At 43.3% G+C, this 22,725-nt stretch overlaps 1 protein-coding gene across 1 annotated transcript in view; it reads right to left on the reverse strand.

Annotated features, from left to right (window-relative positions):
• Positions 1 to 3,290: 3,290 nt before the first annotated feature.
• syn3 (synapsin III) overlaps positions 3,291 to 22,725 on the reverse strand; it is a 77,784-nt gene continuing 58,349 nt past the window's right edge. The window contains exons 7-14 of the mRNA XM_023817814.2: positions 22,007 to 22,069; positions 17,758 to 17,900; positions 16,624 to 16,698; positions 16,168 to 16,270; positions 8,349 to 8,480; positions 7,799 to 7,835; positions 7,219 to 7,381; positions 3,291 to 6,191 (exon numbers count right to left, since the gene is read on the reverse strand). Of these exons, the coding sequence (XP_023673582.1) occupies positions 6,062 to 6,191; positions 7,219 to 7,381; positions 7,799 to 7,835; positions 8,349 to 8,480; positions 16,168 to 16,270; positions 16,624 to 16,698; positions 17,758 to 17,900; positions 22,007 to 22,069 (846 nt within the window). The 3' untranslated portion in view covers positions 3,291 to 6,061. The remainder of the gene's footprint in view (positions 6,192 to 7,218; positions 7,382 to 7,798; positions 7,836 to 8,348; positions 8,481 to 16,167; positions 16,271 to 16,623; positions 16,699 to 17,757; positions 17,901 to 22,006; positions 22,070 to 22,725) is intronic.

Raw genomic sequence — 22,725 nt, forward strand, 5'->3', positions numbered from 1 at the left:
AATATGAGCATTGATTTGAGGGCTTGTTTTTAAACTGGAGGGTAAAACCTGATGCAATTTACAGTGATTCAATCTGCTGATTTAATCTGCTGATCTAGTATCAAATGGTAGCAGGCAAATAGAAGTTCCTGGCGAATATCCAGGACTGTATGGTGAAGGTGCTACTGAAATTGCTGGTGAGAAGACTCCCCGCGGCTGGCCACGCTCTCTCGGCCTCCAGGTAGCTACAGTCGCCTCGCTCACACTGAGGCGATAATCAGTTTCCACTGCAGTTCTTCACACAGTACACCAGATTCCAAGGCAGGGGAGATATCAAGAAAATGTCATTTTAAGTTGATTTCTCCAAAATACAGCATGTCAAGAAACTGTCTGATATACTACATAAATAAAAAACATCGCAAATGAATATTGCAAAACCATTTGCTCTAGTAAATTAGATAATCCAGCATTTCATGCTGGGTGAAATCTTGTTTGTTCTATATTCAGTTTTTTTTGTATGAGAGTAACTCTTTTGGCCATAGTGCCACTTTGTGGCAAGAAGGAGGAACTGCGGCAAAATCATTGGGAGGATCCCCGCGGTTTTGGCGGCAAACAGAACCGCACCACATGTGGATTAGGCTGGGAATGTCAGGTTAATTGGGGAAGGGGATTTCCTTTTCAGCAGTCAGAAAACAGGCCAGGAGTGGGATCAACATCACCTTAAAGTAAACACGGGGCATTTTTTTCAGGTCAGAATGTTTTAAAAACCTGGAAAAGGGAGACTGGGACTGAGACTGGCACTTTTTGGGAGTGTGAGGGGCAGGTGGAATGGAATCAACATGACCTTCTCCCCTCAGACAATGGACATTACATGCCCCCCCCCCATCCCATCCCATACACAAAATTATAAAAATACATGAAGCCACATATTTAAAAAAAAAAAAAAACAATTCTGAACTCTGTATTAGATCAGTCTGCCCCTTTTGTATGATGTGCTGTCCTTCACTGGCAGATCTCTGTTCCTTCTGCACATTCACTAAAACATTATTTGCACTGATCAAATGAGGAAAAACTTCCGATTTTTGGCAAAACATTCACAATAAAAGTATTTTCCACACTGACTCTTCACCTGTTAAGACTTTAAGGCCTTGTCTGTGCTATTTGGTTTTCACTAATTCACAGTTAAATTTTCTCCCTCCTCTGACCATGTCCAGTTTGCCCACGTGTGGGTTTAGGGAAGCAAGGGTCTGCGTGTGACGCCAAGGCGACTGGCACAGATTATCTTGCTACAGTCAGCGCGTCTCTATTTGTTGCAGAAAACGGAGGTGCACATACAACCAGGCATGAGTGACATTATACAGCTACTCTGACATCCCTTCTGGAATGTTCCATTAAACTGACATGTCTCGCACCTGTGCCTCTAATCCCAGTTAATTCCACAGAACCCAGGGATCAGCAAAGGGCCACATCCCCAGCCTGTAGACTGCCCTTGAACTGAAAACCCCAGCAGCCCTCCGGAGTGTTTGATGAGGTCTATGCGGAGGCCGGGGCAACAAAATGGGCTATTTACGAGAGTCATAAACCGAGGCAGGGGTTGCTGCAGGGGGCGCTGCTCTTCCCTCTCCTGCTCAGAGGAGGAGCTTGACCTAATAGGGCAGAGAGACAGAATGAGCTCTGGAATGGCAGTGCAGACAAAGGACAAGCGAGACGGAGACAGGGGGTGTTTCTCCGGAGAGACGGGCCTGTTTTTATTCGCCTTGTGAGGAGGTGTGAGGTCACACATCCTTACACATCTTTAAAAGGTCTCAGCTGGCTGCCCTTGGATTTCTGTGCTGACAAAAATAATAGAGATTGACACAGTAAGGGGGAAACTGGACACTACATGAATGGAAAACTTTCTGTTGGCTTTTTAGAGCTTTTTATAGCCGCCTGAGGATTCGTGGCTACATGTCCAATTAGACACATCCTAAACAGCTTGACCTTGGATTTGAAGAATACTTAGTCATACCAGGATGTGTGAACCACAGCGCCACCTATTGAGCTGATGTGTCACCAGATCTATGCCTTAAAAGCCAGTTAAACCTTTCTGAAATACTGTTAATGTGGGGGAGCATCACTGTAGTGTCATAATAGCAGGGTTGTGGGTTCAAATCCTATCTTAGCAGAATGTGTGTGGGCTTAGCAAATTCTCTATTACACGGTTTTCCACAGGGTGCTCTGGTATCGTCCCCCATTCCATGACTTGCAGGAGGAGCTGTAATTCGCATTATTAAATTACATGTACAATCAGAATCAGCTTTACTTGCCAAGTGTACTGGGGCACACAAGGAATTTGCTTCCGGCTGCTTGAAACTCCCTAGTACACAGACAATAAATGACACTATACAAACAATAAATTACACGATACAAGAAATAAAATTTCTTGTGTATAAGTACCCTGCAATGGATTGGCATCCTGTTCAAGGAGCCCTGTCTTTTCTCCAAAGCTTCCTGGGATGGGCTCCAGGCTCCCTGTAGTCCTTTGCTGGATAAAAAGGTAGAAGATGGATGTTCTATCCATCCATCGACTTTTTGAAATCGTTTGTCCTATTCAGGGTTGTGGAGGGCCCAGTACCTATCCCAGAGGACATGGGTGTATGGCAGGGAACAACCCCGGATGGGTCGCCAACTCATCACACTGCACACTCACACAGCATTCACTCACAGTCACACACTCACACAGCATTCACTCACACTCACACAGCATTCACTCACAGTCACACACTCACACACTCATACAGCATTCACTCACATTCACACAGTCACACACTCACACACTCACACAGCATTCACTCACAGTCACACAGTCACACACTCATACAGCATTCGCTCACATTCACACAGTCACACACTCACACAGCATTCACTCACACTCACACAGCATTCACTCACAGTCACACACTCACACACTCATACAGCATTCACTCACATTCACACAGTCACACACTCACACAGCATTCACTCACACTTGCACATCTATGAGCAATTTGGCAACTCCAATTAACCTCAGCATGTTTTTGGAATGGGGGGGGGGGGAGGGGGGCAGGACAGGGTTATCAAGAGGAAACCCCACAACAACACAGGGAGAACATGCAAATTCCACACATGGAACCCTGGCAGAGACTCAAACTCTGGTGCCAGGATGGACATTCTTGCACCTTTTTAATTTTGACAGGGTACTTGTGTCGCAGACTGTTACATCACTTTGATGTAATTATATGGTGTTAATCCCAGAACTACAGTTCATAACCAAAAAAGTACATGTGTTCACGTTATATTAAACAAGGTCTTTTTTAATCGTTTAACTCCAAAAACCAAATGGCCCATTTCACAGTTACACAGACAGGATGAATTACACATATTACACAGGAGCATCTGGACCAAGGCAGAAGAACAGAAGAGCGTAGAACCTGGGTCCATGTGCAGCACGCCTATTTGTCTACATACTCATATACAGCAGTCCACTTCACTACTTCAAGAGAGGCAGATAATATACACAGCAGATTCAGATGAGCCTATTTATGAGTGCGGTCGCGGGAAATCCAGCCGTAAATCGAATGACAAAATCTGAAGGTGGAACCGTCATGGCGCTGTTAAATCCACATCTGCTACAACAGTTACTGAGGAAGGTTATTTTGATGGGAACGCTTGCAAATTATATGTCCCTTTGCCAGAGCATAGCAAGCAGGGAATGAAATCTAGTATAGCCAATGATTCATGGATACCTGTATCTCACAGGTTGGAAAATAAAGGATGTTATAAAGAGCTACAGGCATTTCTGGCTGCCCTGTTCACTGTTGGCCTGGCAAGAACACAAATTCCGTACGTGTGATTCTTTATTTTTAATCAGAAAAAAGTGTTTCACGAGGAACACAAAAAATATGGCTTTGATAATGTGATGAGACTGATGGCTGTGAGGTAGTATCTCAGGCAGTATGGTCCAAACTAGATTCACCGATGGACAAATATGTCTCTCAATACACCATCATCAATTAAATGGGAATGGACTTTGTTTACAGAAAAGCATAAATCCAGAACTTCTTAAAGGGACAGACACCATGAAAATGCACCCCTTTCTAAAGCAATCTATTTCTATTTAATGCATAAATATAATGAGCACACGTGGTTTTCTATGGTCCACCCTTATTACAGTGAGGAACAGACCATACAGTAATCCAAGGGACATTCAGAACCAAAACACCGGACATGTCCTCCACCAAATGAGTGATAAAATAAATTCATGACTATGTCAGATTTTCCAGTTCTGTAATATTATGGCTTTTATAATGCATACAGAAGACTTAATTTGACTGTTTATGAAGAAATCTGTCCAGTTATCAGCTCAGCCCATAGTGAATTACAAAGACGTGAAAGTGTCTCACTATTCCAGCATAAAATTTGGTCCTTCTTGACAAACATTGGCAAGTCAAACATCGATGCACATACAGAGACCGCTCATCAAAAGACAAAACTCTTCTCAGAACCAACAACCAATACCTTGATTCAGTAATGGCCATTGAAACACATAAAATCATGCGGTACACTCAACTTACAATCCATGTCAACATTTCAGTCAAATTCAAAATAAATACTAAAAATATTGTATTAATTAGAGTTGAAAAGAAATTAGTAACTTAAGAAGGTAAGGATTAAAATCTTCATGTTACATACAATTAATATTCAACATTCCCAAAAAAAAGTTACAGTTAATAAATAAGTTAATAAATCAAACTATCAATATCATAAACAACGCACTGAAACAAGGTGACCACACTTAAGGTTCAACACTCATAAGTGGAGACCTAACATTTGAAAACAACAATTTCAGCGGAAATGGCCCTTAACTGCCATGAGGGTTAAAATAGTGCATGCAGGAATTACAGAGGAAAGGCAGAAGGGTCTTTATTATCCTGTCTGCTAAAACAGACAAGAATAATCACTAATTCCAGTGTGATTACTAGTGAAACCAGATCCCAGTTAAATAATGTTTGAAAATGCTGGCAAAATGTGCATAAAGACAAACAAACAAACAAACAATTTCACCGATCTGATTTGCCCATCTGCATGAATTCACCATCGGCACCCACAGGAAATGCTTTTGTCATATTCATACTGTACACATACATACTCTTGGTAATGTATACAATCCAAAGGGACCAACTGCAAGGCATCTCCTGACTGATAAGCAGCAGGCGAAGTGGGCGCTTCCTAAATTAAGGCTTCAAAGTAGCTGACAGCGGCGGAGGCCAAGCAGCAGAGCGAAGACCTCCCGGTTTTAGCTCCTCAGCGCTAACAGCTGTTCAACTTTTATGGCTCAAGAAATTTCTAGCAGAGACATAAATATCCAAACCGTAGAAAAACCCCTTTGGCGATTTATTTACAATGCAGTGCGCACAGTGTCGTTAATACCATGTCTAATGATCAAGGGATTGAGCTGCGATGGAAGACTGCTCAAAGCCGAATTTCATAATATTCTAGCTTTGTATGTTTGGTTGGTATTTGCAAGTCAATTAACGCAGAAATAGTCTTTTCTTTTCTGTCCTAGATGGTTCCAGATTGCAGTGACAGAAAGGAGCAGTGCTTCCACTGTGGCTCCACTGGATCCCAAGCTAGTGGCTAAGCATGAATCAACCTGCAAATGTCATTAAAAATGGAAAAAAAAACCAGCAGCAAATCTGGCTGTTAGCTGCACCATAATCAGTAATGCACTACTTCACTCCATGGAGAGAAAGAAGCCATCGGGAGTTAATTGGTTGACGTAGACCCTATATAGTGAACCGCTTGATAACACTTCTGACCTGTATTGCTGTGTGTGTACACATTGCTGACCTTCATCAACTGCTGGAGTGAAATTTGAAGCCTGTACGACCTGTTGACTGGCATAATGATGACTTTGGGCGAAGAGTAAACGAAGGCAATTAGACGCAGATATACAGGCACCCTTCTGGGCACGTCGGAAACTTCCCGGCAGCGCCTCTCCGTGGAGACGATGAGGAGGAAGGGAAGTAGGTGGATCGTTGGGGATGGGCAGGACTGCTAGCAGCTAGTCCGAGAAGAGGCTGGCGAAGGACTGCCTGAGGCTGCGGATGCTCTCGGCCTTGGCCTCGTCCTCACTGGTGTTGCTGCGCATGGTCTCACTCGCACCAAAGTCATTGGTCAGTGACCGGGACTTGCTGCAGAAACAACAAGATGAATTTCGCTCGACTGCAGCACAGTATGGATAAACCAGGCTTCCAATATCATGTGGGACATTTAGAAGGATGAGCAGGATGTCGCATGGCGGTTAGGACTGGCTGAGTCACTTCCCTTCATAAACTGAACAACAGCTATGTGAAAGGATGGAATTCGTCACTTTAGGTAATAGCTACAGACAGCTACAGGGGCTTTAACCTGAATAACGTTAGCAAGAAAAAGTACAGTAACATCAATCAAACACAACTTACTACTTTATAGAGATTTCCAGAATTTGCATAGGAAATGCCCCACCACCTTAAGTGTCTCTAAAGATAAATGCTTTAGAAACTATATAATTTAACAAACTAAGATTTTGCTGTGCTTACATTAAAGTTTTGTTTCTCAGTCCTCGGGAACCTGCAGATAGTCCATTTTTTTGTTCCCTCCCCGCTCCCAAAGGACCTATACCAGATATTTGGAGTTCTTGATTGGCTGGGAGATGAGGGGGAGTAAAAATGTGGACTGTCTGGTGCTCTTCAAGCACTGGGCTAAGAAACACTGCATTAGCATATACTTGTTTGGAATATGTGTTCTATTTGGGAAGACCTGTCTCGTGCAAGTGTTTGTTACTGGAAAGAAATATTCAGAATGAATCAGTGAGGTTTCTGTAAGACCATTTCAGATAAGAGGATAAAGTACATGCCTTCAGACTAAAGCTAATTACAATATGCCTGAAATAGCTTGAAATGTAATCATGCTTGATGGATAACTTGCCAGCTTAAAATATTGCTTTAAAAGCAGAACTAGAGGTCAGGTTGCACTAGTTATTAAGTAATTTGTTCATTATTTAATTTATTCACATAATTATATTGGCCTTTGGTTTTGTTGCTGATTAAACCATTACTGTGATTAAAGACATTGAGGTAAGGCTAATTTAGGAAGCCATTAAGGAATTATGAGAGGCTCTGTAGGACATTTCTGTGATTGTTTACACAGGCCTCGGTGACTTGGTGAAGCAGCACGTACTTGAGCTGAGGCAGCTGCCTCTGTGTGGCTGCGCCTCGGCCGGATGACGCTGGGAGAGGCCCAGGCTGGAAGGCCTGGCTTGGCGACGTGGAGGCCGAGCGGGCACGCTGCGGGGAACCCTGGGCTGAGTGGCCGGGGGACGCTGAGGCTGAGCGGGGGCCACCTGCGCCAGCAGGAAGGACAACACCTAAGTGACCACAAAATTGCCGGCAACATTTGCTTTTCTAGACCATGCCAAATGCATGACAGCAGTCTGTCCAGCCTGTGCACATTCACTCGAGCAGATAAACCGATACTTTGTGTGAGACCATTTGTAGTAAACGTCCAGGTCAAGCACATAAATACTTCCATCACTCAGATTCAAGAGATACAAAGGCAGCACACAACAAGCATACTGCCACAGTGCTTAAACACACCATACAATTACTAGCATATGAATTATGTGGCCCCTGTATCCTGTTATTTCATGACTGATGAAAAAGTTTAACAACAGCAGGACATACAAGGGAGTCCAGGTGCACTGGGAATTGTAATTGATTTGGTTATAAACCTAAAAGACATATAAGGAGTTCTGACTCACCTTGGGCCCTCCTGGGCTGGGTCGTCTGGGGTTGCACCTGTTGTTGGAACAGATAATATACTGAACAATCCTCATGTTCAATGAAATATCACTATGTTCACACCACCATCAACAATACTTCTAGCACAGGGGTTCCCAACCTCCTATTACAGTATAACTATACTCAGCATTTTTTTCCAGATGTGGACATTTCAGGCACAGAACATAAAAATTCAGATAAGGATTTTGTTTCTAGTAACCAGTTGAGTATAAAGAGTCACAGTGACAGAGTACTTAACTGGTTGGTTGAAACAAACCTTTGATATAAATTTTTACTTTCTGGACCTGAAATGTCCACCTCTGATTTTTTTTTTTACGTTTTAAAATTCATCTTCTTGTGTTAACATTCCAAATTATGTTTTCCTCAATAAAAGCCTGTCAACCTCATGTATAAAAAATAAGGTAACAATAAGGTAAAAAAAAAAATAAAGACTTAAACTGAAGTGCATCATGCAAAGTTAATCAGCATGGGCAGTAACAATGAGAGAAGGGTGAGGATTTTTTGCATCACCTTGCCCATTGACATCTCAGGAGAGCAAGAACCAGTCAGCAGGGTGGCCATCTTGGTCAGCACTAAGTCTGCGATTAGTTGTTTGTCTTCCTCCACGTGCTCCCCTATCAATGGCATGGAGCTGTCCATCACCTGGGAAGAAGGAACAGATTCCCTCCCTGAATGGAAAAAGAGAGTAGCCTGGACTGGTGACCAAAAGGGTCTCAGAACAAATCACATCATTCCTCGATCAAGGCTTGTCTAAGCCGTGCATGTCATTGCTAACACGCCTTGATTTTACATGAGTGCATTTAGCTCAGGGTGGCATGGTGGTGCAGTGGTTAGCACTGCTGCCGCACAGCAAGGAGGGCCTGGGTTTGATCCCTGGGTCTGCTGTAGAACCTTTCTGTGTGGAGTTTGCATGCTCTGCGTGGGTTTCTGCCGGGGGTTCCAGCTTCCTCCCACAGTCCAAAGGTGTGCAGGGCAGTTTAATTGGCAACTCTAAGTTGGTCCTGTGAGTGTATTGGTTCCTGCCTGTGCCCATTGTTCCCAGGATAGGCTCCAGTCCCCCCTGTAACCCCAGTAGGGCTTAAGTGGTGATGGATGGATGGATTTTGTTCACCTTTGATTTACAGATTTACAGCTTATTTATAAGCTTTCGACAAATGGGGACTCGGCCGCTAGAACTTTTAATTCTTTTCTTCTACACATTTTTCTACAAACTTGTCCATAAACCAGAGATTGGAACAAGTCACTCCTTGGTGAGTCCCAGTCAAGCCTCAAATCAATACAGTGCAAATCTGAGTCATTTGCCCTCAAATCCAAGTTGATCGAGTCCAAGTCTCTCCATAATTTTTGCCAACTCGAGTCACAAGTCATCAAATCTGTGATTCGAGTCCGAGTTGAGTTGCAAGTCAAGTGATTTGAGTCCTTGCCTCTGCAATAAACTAACAGGATTAGCTCCAGTATGTTGGCGGCAGCTGCAAGGCAAGAAAACATCCTGCAGGGGGAGCCAGATAATTACAGTACATGCACACACGCACACACACACGCGCGCACACACACACACACACACACACACACATTATTTGTAATTTAGCTATACCATTTCACCTAAGAGATACAATATCACCTGAGGAGAAACCTGCACAACCCTAGAGCTGTGAGGTGACAGTGTTCCTGTCACTGCACCACCATGATGTCCTACGTTTAAATACATGAAGACCAAAAATCTTTTTGGGTTTACTCTCTACATTTCACAGGTTTCACTCATAATGTATAGTTGCACAAATGCCACCAGAGGGCACCATAAACCAAATTATGTGGTTATTTTAATCCTACTGCTGGAAATAGACATAGATACCCTTACTATAACATTGCCTCATTATCTAATACAGTTTAAGAAAACTTATAAATTTCATTTGAGACTGGCTACTAAAAAACAAAACCCTTCTTAGATAAAATAAATTTATACTTTTAAGGTCTTTGAACCATCTAATTAAACTACTGTAACTATGTATGTTGGCCCGTAGGCCCAAAAACAGAAATCTGGCCAAACTTGGATTTTTCATGACTAAGCAAATAAACAAATAGCTGTTAAGTGCCTCAAGATGGAAAGAGAGAGTCATGAAAATTCACATTTTAAACCTCTGGGAAGACATGATAGCTGAGCCAGCTCAAACACACTTTGTTTATAGCAACAAGTTAATGTAACATAACAAAAGAGACTTATCTTGGTTGTTTAAAATTAATATTCCAAAAATACCATGAAGGACCTTGGAAAAGTATTCAGACCTCTGTGCTATTTCATGTTGTGCTTGATCAAATTAAATAATAAGGGACACCCTGGCCAATTGGAATGGCAGCTGACCGTGACACCACTCCGTGGACGGGGTTATGATTTAATTTTCGTTACAGGTGGGCGGAGTGAACATGTTCCCCAGGTGAGCTGGTATCTGTAACCTGTTATCTTTGTGTGTGAGTGTATGCTGGGCTCACATCCTGTAGGGGGCGTCATCTGCCTCATGCCATTAGAGGGAGCTGTGTAGTTCTGTGCGATAGGACCCAGAAGGTCTTTGGCAGAGTGATGCCACCATTGGGCCCTTAACCCAAACTGCTCCAGTGATTGGCTGACCCTACTCTCTCACTTGAACATCACTTTAGAGAAAGTAATCCGCTAAATAAATGTAAATGTGCTTCTTGGGATAACTTGGTATAATTCTGGATTCTACCTGTGTAACAACGAACCGAGAGTCACAATTTCCAGCCACTTTGATTACAGTTCAGTGGTCAGGCATTGTGAGATTCTGTGCAGGAAACACAGAGGATGTGAGACCTCCTGTGGGTGTGAAGAGCATGTAGAACACCATGCACCATCCAAGATAAAGTGAAACTGGCTTGCTATGTCAGAACCCCTCAGAAGATGGAGAACCAGGTGGCTGCCTTATGTCGCCTGATGGGTTGAGCGGCACTGGGAGAGTGGTACAAAACCATCCCAGTGATTAGATATAGGCAACTGCACCACATCACACAAGCACTGCGTAGGAAAGGAAGCAGTGAAATTCAGGGTGTAAACAAGGAACAGAGGAGAGTCTAAAGTCAACAACACAAAGGACTCTGTGTAAGACTGGCCTGTATAGGAGGCGGCAACATCGGAGGCTCCTGTCAAAGCGAAGCCGGGAGATTCACAGAAGGCATAAGAGGAACCCAACTAAGGTGTGGGAGAAGATTTTGTGGTCAGATAACACACAGGAGATTGTGGGCAACAATTGAAAGCTCTATGTAAGGTACAAAGCTGACATATGCCAGAAGAAACTCTTCCGTGAAATGTAGTGGTGGCGTGTTTCTCTAAGGATGCCTGTCTTCAGCAGGGACTAAGCATCTTGTTAGGGCTGAAAGAGCAAAGTATAGACTGAAGTGAAAAAAAATGTCAGGGCTAGTCTAGTCTACTGTACATCTGTTAGAAAGTGTACCTGTCATGTACCTTTAGGAATTTTGTCAGGGCACTGATGTACTGGGCCAAAGTAACATTGGAGAGGCCAAGAGGTAGAAAAAAAATGGCAGTTCTTCAGTGGCCCTGTCAATATTCCACTATCAATCTCACTGAAAACATATGACACGATTTTATAGGGTCCGGAAGCACCATCTATGCAACTTGAAAGATGTGAAGAACATCCAATAAGCAATGAATGAGCAAAAGTCAGTCTAAGCCTGTGTGCAAAGCTGGAAGATGTCTGGCCCCTGTTATTGGTTCAAATGGATGTTTTCATAACATGTAGGGATTCAATGCCTCTGCGAGTATTCATCTTCCAACTAATTATGGCAGGTCTGGAGTCTGTCTCAGGCAGCATAGAGTAGGGCACAAGGCTGGGGGACATCCTGAAACGGATGCTAGTGCATCACAGGGAAAGTTGTTTGAAATTTTCCAAAAATAAAGCTTGGAAAGAAAAACAGTTAATTGCATAAATTTTCTGATGGCTAAGATACATTAGCAAGGCACTACATTACATTGCAGGCAAGTTCAAACAGTGATCACACACAACTGACAGAAGCCACCTAGACACATGTCAAGACCAGCTAAATTCCTAACAATTTCATAGAAAAAAAAACTATTTGAATTTCTGTAGGCGAAAGAGAAGGTTGTTTGTTGTCAGCTTATATTAAAAATTAGCAATTAAAGAACTGGGCTCAAATCCCAGCTGGATGCCTGCTGTGAGAGTCTTGTGAAGTGTCCTTGAATATATCCAATATCCAATCCCTCTAAACCTGCCTGCGCTAATCTGGGCGCCACATATAAACCGGCAGATGGACACATACAATAGACCCCGAGGCCCCATATACACAGATACGGAGTCACACACACTCATACTCAAGTGTAATTTTACAGTAAACAATTACACCCACACTTAGGACAGGGAGCCAGAACCTGCATACCCACAAGAATACAAAGAGAATGCCAATGAACTCAAACCCCCACCCTGGAAGTGTCAGTAATATATATACTGTACCAATCTCCTGGAAAATCTTGGATAAAGAAAAGCAGCAATATTAAGCTAGTACATTTGATAAGAAAAAAATAGTGTTACTGTTGAAGGACATTTCCTCCAATCAGAAATAAGCAGGTATATTCTTTGGCCACAGAGATACTACAGGGTATTTGCGCACTCTATGAAAACACTCTCATTACACCAGAAGCCTTAAAAGGCCTTAAAAGTTTTCCAGAAAGTTCCATCCCCCTGCTCCATTCTACACTTTTGCATCTATGCTTCATCTCCAAATGCACAGACAGTCCACTGTGAGAAGGGTCTCTCGCTCCTAATAACAACTCAACGGTTGCCTTCTCCCACTAAGAACAGGCCTTGGATTCGGTGTGAAGTTGAATTCCCACAATGCAATGGGAGGCCCACGGCAGTCAGCAGTTCTGAGACGGTGCAGCTTGGCTGTAGCCAGAGCCTGGGCAGGCAGCAGAGGGCAAAGCCCTTCTCCAGATGAAGGCTTATCTCAGTCACAGTGCCTGCAGACTCTATGATGGCAGGAGAGTGATTCTTGGTCCGCCCGACTGATTTAGGGCTTATGTAAACTAGCTATATAGCTATGTTAAGGTTCTCTTTCTGCCCCTAACACCGTGCATTTGGCACTTTGCTCAGAAACCAGGCTTAAACACACAGAGTAGGTCTCTCCCTAGGTCTCCGAGTTGTCTAAGGGGTCAGAGACATAGAGGTAAAACGTCGGACTGAATTTCCCCCCAGTTACCTGCATTATAATTAGTCCAGCTTTGCATTAATGCTCATTGCCAATACACATTTTAATTTTTTTGCATTCATATGAGGAATGCACATTTTTCTTTCACCCAGTAATGTACTTTCTTAAGCATATTGCTCAGCTAAAGAAAACAGATCTAGCAATGCATATTTTTATTTAATGGTTGTGGAATTTCATTGTTTACTTAGCAAGGGAATGACGACATCGTCCCCCTCAGTAATGAGGCACAATGACGTGGGGGAGTCAGAGATTCCTGGTGCCTTTTTTCATGTTGTCGTTGCTGTCATCAGGCATTCCGGAAGGCTGATTCACTCCCGTTTGGGGCTCCTGCCTGTTGTCAGGGAGGAATGCATCATGTCACTGTTTCCCTGGAGAGCAGCGATTTCCTGAGCGTGTTGATTGTTATGATGTCTAAGCTGAGCACACACTCTTTATCAGATACGCATACGCAGGTTCAGGCATTCTGAGTACCAGTGAAACATCAGACTTCATCCACAGGACCTACGAAATAATAGTGCAAAACAAATTCCGTGATTCAAATTCGTGTTTTTTTTCCAAATAAACAAAAAAGACCTACATTTTTCCAAATGATAATTAAGAAATGCTGACTAGTTTTTAAATACCCTCATTATTATTCGAATTGTAGAGACAAATAGAAAAATAATAATTCATAAGTAATGTAGACAACCTTTTGTTTCACCAAAGATGTATTTTCAAGATATGTGTAGTGTCTGTGATGTTATTTGACACATTTCAGCAGAAATTTAAAGGTAATGAAAATAGAATTAAGCCATGTATTGCTAGACTCGGTTTTCTTATGCTTAAGAATATGGATATAAAAAAAATTAAGTTTGTATAGGCAATGAGCATTACTGCAAGGCTGGACTAATTATGATGTAATCCCTAGTGATAACTGGGGGGAAGTTCAGTCTGATGTTTTACGTCTATATGTCAGACCCCTTGGATAACTGTCTGTCCATTAAATTCACCGGCTATCATGTGACCTGTGCATTTCCTCATTCGTTTGTTCCCATAGTATAAACTACTATAACCGCATGTGTAGAAGCATGACGGATCGTGCAATAAACATGATGGTGGGATACAGCTGGTGCTGTGCTTTAGGGTGGGAAGGGGGTGTAGCTGAGGCTGTCTCACCGTGGCCACGCCCAAAGGAGAGCAGCGCGCTACACAGACAGCTGAGACTGCGGGAGCTCCCCTGCTGTCTCTCTGCCTCCTCCCTCCCCCCTCCCGGCGCTCCGCGGTGCTCCGGCCGTGCTGCAGGAGACGGGCAGGCCGGCGGTGACATCACAGGCACGAGGGCCAGCAGGCATCTGGCCTCCATCTCACAGGGAGGAGAGGGGGGAGCAGGAGGCGTGCGCCGCGAGGCGTGCACCGCGAGGCCCGTGCCCTCCGTTTACCGCCTGAGCTCCTCACCGTATATGGGCATGAGCGCGCGGGAAGGAAAGGAAATGGCGAGCGGAACATTCCTGTCGCTTGTGGAGGAGAGACACACCGCAACAGGTGAGACAAGACCCGGCAGTGTCGAACTGGATCCGCCGCAACATATAAACCACAGCACATAAACACAAGTACAATCCACAGCACGTAAATACAAGTATAAAACCACAGCACATAAACACAAGTACCATCCATGCATGTAATGTATTACCTGGCTCTCTCATATGTTACTTTGGCTACAAGTATCTGCTAAATGAATAAAATATAAATGTAAGCAGCACGTGCTACAGCCAAAACCTTCACCTTTCCTCTGGTTTGTCATTTCCTAAGCAATAGTGAAGTATCAAACAATCACCGTGGAGACTTTTGTTTGTTTATGTCTGCCAACACCCAAACACTGGACGGCGTAGACAAAGCTGCCAGAAATTGTTTTGTCTGCTGTGGCAGCAGGAGTAGCCATGTTATCATACCGCACACCAAGAAGCTGACACCAGACCTAACAATGGACCCGGATGGAAAATAAAATTGCTTCTGAAGGTAAATACTTCGGTTAGTGGGATGATCATCAAAAATGTTGTAAGTCACATATGGAGAATATTGAGGTTGTTGGGATTTGACAGTCGTCAGTTTTCATGTTTTTTTTCTGTGTCTCTGGAGGTTGCATATTCCCCCTGCATCATGTGAGTTCCTTTGAGGACTCCAGTTTCCTTCAATAGTCCAAGGACATGCAGTTAGGCTAAATTGTGTGTCTCAATTGCCCATAATACACCTATGTGGACTGGCATCCTTTCCAAGGTGTCCTTTGTTTGCTTGGGATTGGCTCCATGCCTTCCCTTAGCCATGTACTATACTGTATAAGCAAGACGAATGCTTACTGATGCAAACAAACAGCATAATAGGTTGCGGTTCTAAAACATCGCATACAGAGATAAATTGTCTCTGTTTTTTTTCCACTATCAGACCTATGGACTGTTGCTATTCCTCAGAAAGCTGGTTGTTATGTGTTCCTGCAGGCTGCTCAGACGTGCCTTTTTGGGGAAGACAGTAAATGAAATCTCAGTCTGGCCCAAACCTCACGACTATAAACAAAATCTATAAGTTGCTGCTTCAGGTTAAACACCGTTCCCATGCTAACTCTCTGTGACATGCTGGCACTTTAACACAGCCCTATCCGACCACACCCATGTCGATGGAGATGATTGCTCTGTAGAAACTGTGCCAAAAATCAGATGGTTGGCTGGATCAATCGGTGTGTGACAGAACATAGAACATAAACTATTACTCTTCCAAGTAATGATTCATGTTTAAACTATTTAGAGATCCTCTTTCAAAAACTTCACAACATTGAGCAAACGTGATAAGTTAAACTGGGGGATTACAGACGTGTTAATCATCCCATTTTACCAGGATAAATAATAGTGGACTTAATCTGCACTGAGCTGTCTGCTGTTGCATGGTCACTTCTATTTCTATTTCTACTGAGGTTGCATAAGCAGCTACAGTATGGAAGATAGATGGATGCCACGATTGATGGCCCTTGACAAAGATTGGTTCATGTCTTCCTGTGACCCAAGTTTGAATGTTCAGCAGATTCCAACAGCCCTCCAAGAGAAGCACTGACCTCAATGATGTAGTCGCTGCCGTCTTTCCCATGCACGGCCTTCACGGCACAGATGTCCAAGCCGCCAAACATCTCTGAGCAGGCATCCACCCATAGACGGTACCTGCCATAGTGGCAAACACAAGCACCATAAACCATATATCTCACCAGGATTACTTATTACCCCAAAAAGAAATACAATCCATCTTTTCCCCTTTTGTAAGGAAAGCTCCTGGTTTCATTAAGGGTGTAAAATGAATTTGAAGGCACTCAAATTTAGCAACTGCTTGTGTAGTGTTTTAAAGAGTTAAAAAAATATTCGTGACTAGTGAAATTACGAATTTAAGATGTCATTAAGAACCGGTGGATTTTTCATCGTCTGGGAGTTTTCTTTTACCAAATGCCCCACGATCTTTGATCTGCACGTAAGAGGCCATTTGCAAGAAAGGTCGCGTGAACACCGAGGGAGTGACGGACCTGTCCGTCATGGCGATCTGCTCCAGCATTGCAGAGCCAGTGTTGGCTTTCCAGTTCCCTGATATGGATTTCCTCCTAGAGAGTTGGAGATGGGAGGGAAAGAATGACAGATTACAGACAAATAACAGGCCAGGATCAAAGGGTTAATTATTTCAGTCTTCCCTAGAGACTTGAGGCCTCTCTGTAGCTGAACAGAATGACGCTGTGTTTATCAAAAAAAGCTTCACCTGTTTCTGGTGCCTCAAGCTGAACCCAAATTATTCCACAGGAAAAATAAAGTGATTCATGGAAAAAGAAGCCGTGAGTTAATAAGTACTGATCGTTACTTATTCTACCCATTTAAACAAATATATGCATTCAAATCATTATAGAATTTGAAGAGCTGGGATTCCCATTTCACTAGGAAGAGTATTAACAGTGTAAATGAGAAGATTAGGACTTTACTCCCCATGACTAATATACAGATAATACCATTTATTCAGTTGCAATAATGTTTCAAATTTAAATCCCAGTCTCATTTGCCTTTGTGACTGAAGGGCATAAAGCACATGGATGTACCATTGAAAATATCAGCTCAAGGGACAGTGCGTGACATGATTGATTTCGCCTTTTATTTCTAGTTTTTAAGGACTTTTACTAGCTGGTAATTTAACTGTGAGGACAGCAGTGTAGTTGTGCGTGCCAGTATCTTTTACACTCAATGAAGCCCTTTAATTGCACAATGCCCCACTTAACTACTGGGTCAGATGTAAAGCCTAGTCCAGTCCCTCTGAGAATCTAGCCCCCTGGTGGTGATCTTGCGACGGTATCGTTCCCAGGGTGAAATGCCGGATCCCTACAGCAAGTGAAGAGCAAAGCAGCTCATGCTGACCTAATGAGGGAGAGCCAGGGGAGGTATGGAGGAATGCCTGAGTTGAAGCATGTCTACTCACAAGCCGTTTCTACATCCTCTTCACAGAGCTTAAGTTTTAAGCCCCAGTAAAACTACGCAATTAGGCTTCACTAGAAGGCCTTTAATGGGACAGTGGTGTTGTGCAGTTTAAAAGAAAATGTAAGTATTTGAATTGAATAATCAAACATGCTGCTGTTGATCAAACCCTACATATTGTCCACACACTGCATCTCAGTCCTTACATATAGGCCTTGTAATTATTTCCGATTTTCTGGATCCTGATGTCATATTTGGAGTCGACATAAGGCTCAGAAGTCGCGTAGGTTTTGGCCAAAGCAACGACGCTGGTGACATCCTGGAAGTCATGGGGATTCTCGACTTTAATCTGATGGAAAGACAAGTGAGAGACATGGCCATTAGACAAGTTTGAGAAGGGTGGACATGGATCAGGTGACCGTGGTCAATTGTGCTGACTCACCTCACCCTTCCCTTGATCGCATATGGCCATGCAAAATGATGGATTCTCTAGTTAGTTCTCAGCCACACGTAAAACCAAATGTAATCCAGACACAAACCCTGAATTCTGTTGATCTTTAGTTCTTGCAAAACAGTGCTTTCGCTTTGCTGTATTTTCCTTGTGGGTTGAACTGTAAACCCTCAAACATCTTCTCCAATAAATCCTGTGGACCATTTTCATGTCATGTGGATTTGTTCATCAGATGGAGTGATTCTTTCAAGTAATTAACATAAAGCCCAATGTGTCAATTTCTGTGGTTTACAATGCGCCAAGTGTAGAATCTTATTGTAGAATCTTAATTTCTGATACAGTGAAACGGTTTCTGGGAATCCGAAACACAAGACAACACACAGGATAAGATAAGGCAGAACTTATTTTAGTTCGGGGGTGGGGGGGGGGAGCAGTTGCTTTTGTCCCATGGCATTACAACAACTCCCAGCACAACAACCCTCAAACAAGCAAACAACAAATAAGACAATCTACACGTAATAAGCACCTTGCAGGTGGTACAAGTGAGACAGATTTAACTTCTATTGAATTAGACTGTTAAAATAAACAAACGAACAACTGTATACATAAATCACTATATATGCACATAACAGTGTGGATGATATAATGAGGTATGATTAGGCTTGTAAACATGGACGGTGCATGATTTAGTGCTGATGGAACAATAAAGTCGCAGGTGAAAGAGAGCTGGGTCAGTGTCCATTGGGGTTGGGGACATGGAGACTGGAAGCTTTAAGCAAACAAATGGCAATAGACACAAAGGAGAACCTGAAACGATCATGAATGGGCCTGAGGCTGAAGGTGTTCCTCAAATATGCCTGTAGAGATGACAGGCATCATTATTCAGAACGGAATACAGCCTGGACACCAATCTACCTTCCACACCCTTTCCTCAGATAGCGACAGCAGTCAGCGGCTGATATCACCCCAACACTGAGCTTTAACAAATTTCCCAACAAGCACCCAACAAATTTCTCTAGCAGACCTCACTTTGCTCTTGTATCACAGAACTTCTGTAGATGGCACCGGCCAGAGCTGCACTTAAAGTCCAGGGTATAGAGAGTCAACTGTAATCACTGCAATTCCAAACACAATCTGCCATATCCATTTATGATTCAGTAATGTGATACCCACACAATATATTTAGTACTACTCAGTAACTAAAACCAGTGTTTTGAATTAGCATAATCTATTATCCACAGGTATTAAGAAACTTAATTATATTCTGAAAGCTGGAAATATTGTTTTAAAAGGCTTGAGATATAAATCTAAATGCAACTGCATGCACAGGCTTATAAATTGTGTCCACTCTCTAAGAAAAGGGTGTTACTCCAGCCTAAACAGCTAAATGGAGATTGATTTTAACTGTCCCATGGAGGATTCTTAAAGAGCTGGTCCCAGCCTGCCCATGTTTCCTGCTAGGGAGGGGCTCTGGGTAGGGGTGTCCCAAGATTTTGTGCTTTCTCAGGCTATATTTAGCCTGTTTGTTACCACAAGCACTGTGTCTATGAATCACCTCCCTTTTCTTGGAAATGACTGGGAGCCACCACAAGAGCGCTGTGGATGAGAGATCGTGGGTCCTCACACCCACATAGGTAGCAGTGGTGAGTAAGGGGTAACAAGACTCATTCAATGCGGAACAAAAAGCCTCTTCCGGAGAAGAGGTCCCTTGGGGCGACCCTGACCTCAGCCTCCCCAGCATGAGAATTGTTACTCATAGTACAAATACTAACAGCCCCCTGAAACACCACGTCACCATGCTGGTTCAGACCTACTGTATAGAGCTTCACTGTCTTAAACACCCTACTGTCAGAGCTGTAAAACTGACGTCACTTTTAGTGTGTGGTATGTACATTTCCTGGAAGAAAATCTAATGAATATGCTTACATCCTTCAAGGTTTCGCTAATTCCTACAGCATTATTTCATGGCGGATTCTTCGGGTTGTAGTTGACGCAAGAGCCTGAAACCAACTCAGGCAAAATGACATCATGCAAAGAAGAATAAAAAGGAATTCGCTCCCACGAGTGATCGGAGCCCTCGATTCGCTTTTTGTGACATACTGGTAACCGACTGAGGAGAGCCAACGAGCTTCAAGTGCTGCTCACATGGACTTCCAAAACCGAAGCGTGACAGCAAAAGACGGTATGATGTGCGACGCTGTAGCTCCAGGCCAAGGCTCCTCTCAGGCTCCAGTGACGTTGCCGATGTGACGGCCTACGCAGAGCACCAAAGCAGAGCTGGAGTGCTTGGCAGCTGGAACTCTATGGCTCCACTGGGTCACATGGGGAAAGATGGCTTACTGGCCGAGAGAAATGAACCAATGGGAAGCGCTGCTCTGTGGATGGCGTGTGAAAGAGCTTTTCTGGACAAGCTAGTCCTCGAGAGTATTGGGTGTTGAGGGCTGTTGTTTTCACACCTGCCCTCCATAAGCACGCATGTGTGTGTGTGTGTGTGTGTGTGTGTGTATAAGGCACACTTGCTAATGATCTGCTTAACTGGAGTGATACAATATTCCCCTAACATACCGCCTCAGGGAACAGTCACATGCTAAATATGTAATCTTCACTGTCATTTACAACAGTTCCATTGCCCTGAGGTACTGGAATGCGATAATTCAGCTGTTGTTCCATCAGAATCCACACAAGGTGAATGGGAAAACAAATTCCCTCTCACATTTTTGGCTGGTCCATAGCCGGGGCCTGCAACTTGAGTGGTGGTGATGCTTCTAGTTTTTGGCTCAATACCTAGAAGCAGTAAATGGGGGGTGGTGGGGGTCAGTGGAATGTGTCGAAGGGAGAATTCAGAGCCCCATTCCAGTCATGCATTCCGACGGCAGCAATCCGACATCAGAAAGGTGTCCTTCTGCGTGCACGGTGGCTGCCGATGGCACCACATAAACCAGAGGTCTCAGGAAGGGTCCGGCTCTTTCCCCAGGACATAAAATTTTCCCATGAAATAATCAGTTGGTTAAGAAATAAAATCTAAGATGTCTTCCTTCCCATGACATGCCTTGGAGTCAAAAGCATAGAGGGCTCGGTCAGTTCTGCTGTTTGAAATCCGTATTTGTGCAGCGCATTGCAAGCAATGTCTTTCTAAAACATTAAACTTTCACAGAGCAAGAACCAGCAGACTATTTTTTTTTAAAAAAGGATCAAATTTACAAGATCTTCTAAACCTTTTCATTTAGGTTGACCTAGTATTTCAGAGATACTTTACTCTAAATGGCCCTACTGCTATCAAGCTGTTCTAATGGTGTACAGGGTTTGGTTTTAACCTTGTCCCTTGGTCTAGTTTGGGAGAAGCACCTCCAAACCTCTCCTCATGGGCACCTCAGCCATTCTGTGTATTTGTTAAATTTCACCACAAGCTCACTTAAAAAGTTTAAAGAGTTAGTAAGGTAGTGGTTGCATCAAAAAATATATTAGTGTATTGTACAGTTGCTGCAAATACTGGGGTGATTTAGGAGAGGTTTTTAAATGGTTAGGCTAACACATTTTAATAGATATAATAGCAAACTTTTACACCAACATGAATATTATTTAAACATCATTTTCTATGACTGCCTAAGACTTTTGCACAGTACTGTATGCTCTGTATTACTATAAATGTGCTTTGTATAAATTTAATTTGCAAAATGTTTTATTAGGACATACCATCAACTTTCTCCAATCTATGACAAATGTAGACAAAAAAACAAACAGTGGTTGCACATGGAACAGGTGAGATAGCAGCTAGAATGATGGCAGTCCTTCAAATGTAGGTCTCTCGATTTTTCCCTGAGCACAAGCAACATGTGTCAACTGGAACCTGATTCGGAATTTAGCGTAACGCTAACACCATGTCTCCATCAGCTTTGCTAGCTCTGCCTTTGACCTTGGAAGCTGTGAGCGACCCTCTTAGCCAATGGGAGGTGGGAGAGTGATGTCAGTGGGGCGTGGCCACAGAGCAGTGTCACAGGCCTCACCTTTCCCATGCCAGCGTGGGCGTGTCCCATCTTCACCACTACTGGGAAGGCTGACGTAGAGACCTGAAGGAAAACACAAGTGAAGCATGTCACACCTCAGGAAAAAAAAAAAAAAAACGTAGGAAACCATTAGGAAATAGATCCCAGCCCTGCATGACTGCGTAAGCTCAACTTGTTTATTCATTCCTTTAGTGTGGTGAATTTTTAAAAGAGGCCTTTTAAAAAGAAACAGGAAGAATGATGCGATCTCATGTCTGGACAGACAACAAATTAGTGTTAAAGCATACAATTTTCCAATGTACGTTTCTCGGTTAGCAAATACGAGCAGATGACTAAAGTCTCACCCAACACAAATGAGCACTGTAGTTACATTTTTATTAGGAAACACTATTAGGGGAAACACAAGCTATACAAGGGGCTTCAAAAAGCAGCAATCTACAATGGCAGGCGCTTCACGGCAAAGGATTAGAATGTTAAAATGAGGGCAGCTGTTGTGATGGCTCTGGCTTCATGGGCGCCCGCAGCTGTACGCCTCTCAGCATTCTGCGTGGCCTTGGCATTTACGCCTGCTATTATTTGCCTAATTTAACATGTTTATTTTTCTCATTAAGTCTGCGACAGAGTGGTAAATAGAGGAGTAGGGCTGCAAGATTCTGGGCATTTTTTTCACTGAGAATTGAATTCTTGAGCAGTGTAGCCCTGTTTCTCTCTTCATTATT

Source organism: Paramormyrops kingsleyae, chromosome 1 (genome assembly GCF_048594095.1).
Source record: "Paramormyrops kingsleyae isolate MSU_618 chromosome 1, PKINGS_0.4, whole genome shotgun sequence".
Taxonomy (NCBI): Eukaryota; Metazoa; Chordata; class Actinopteri; order Osteoglossiformes; family Mormyridae; genus Paramormyrops; species Paramormyrops kingsleyae.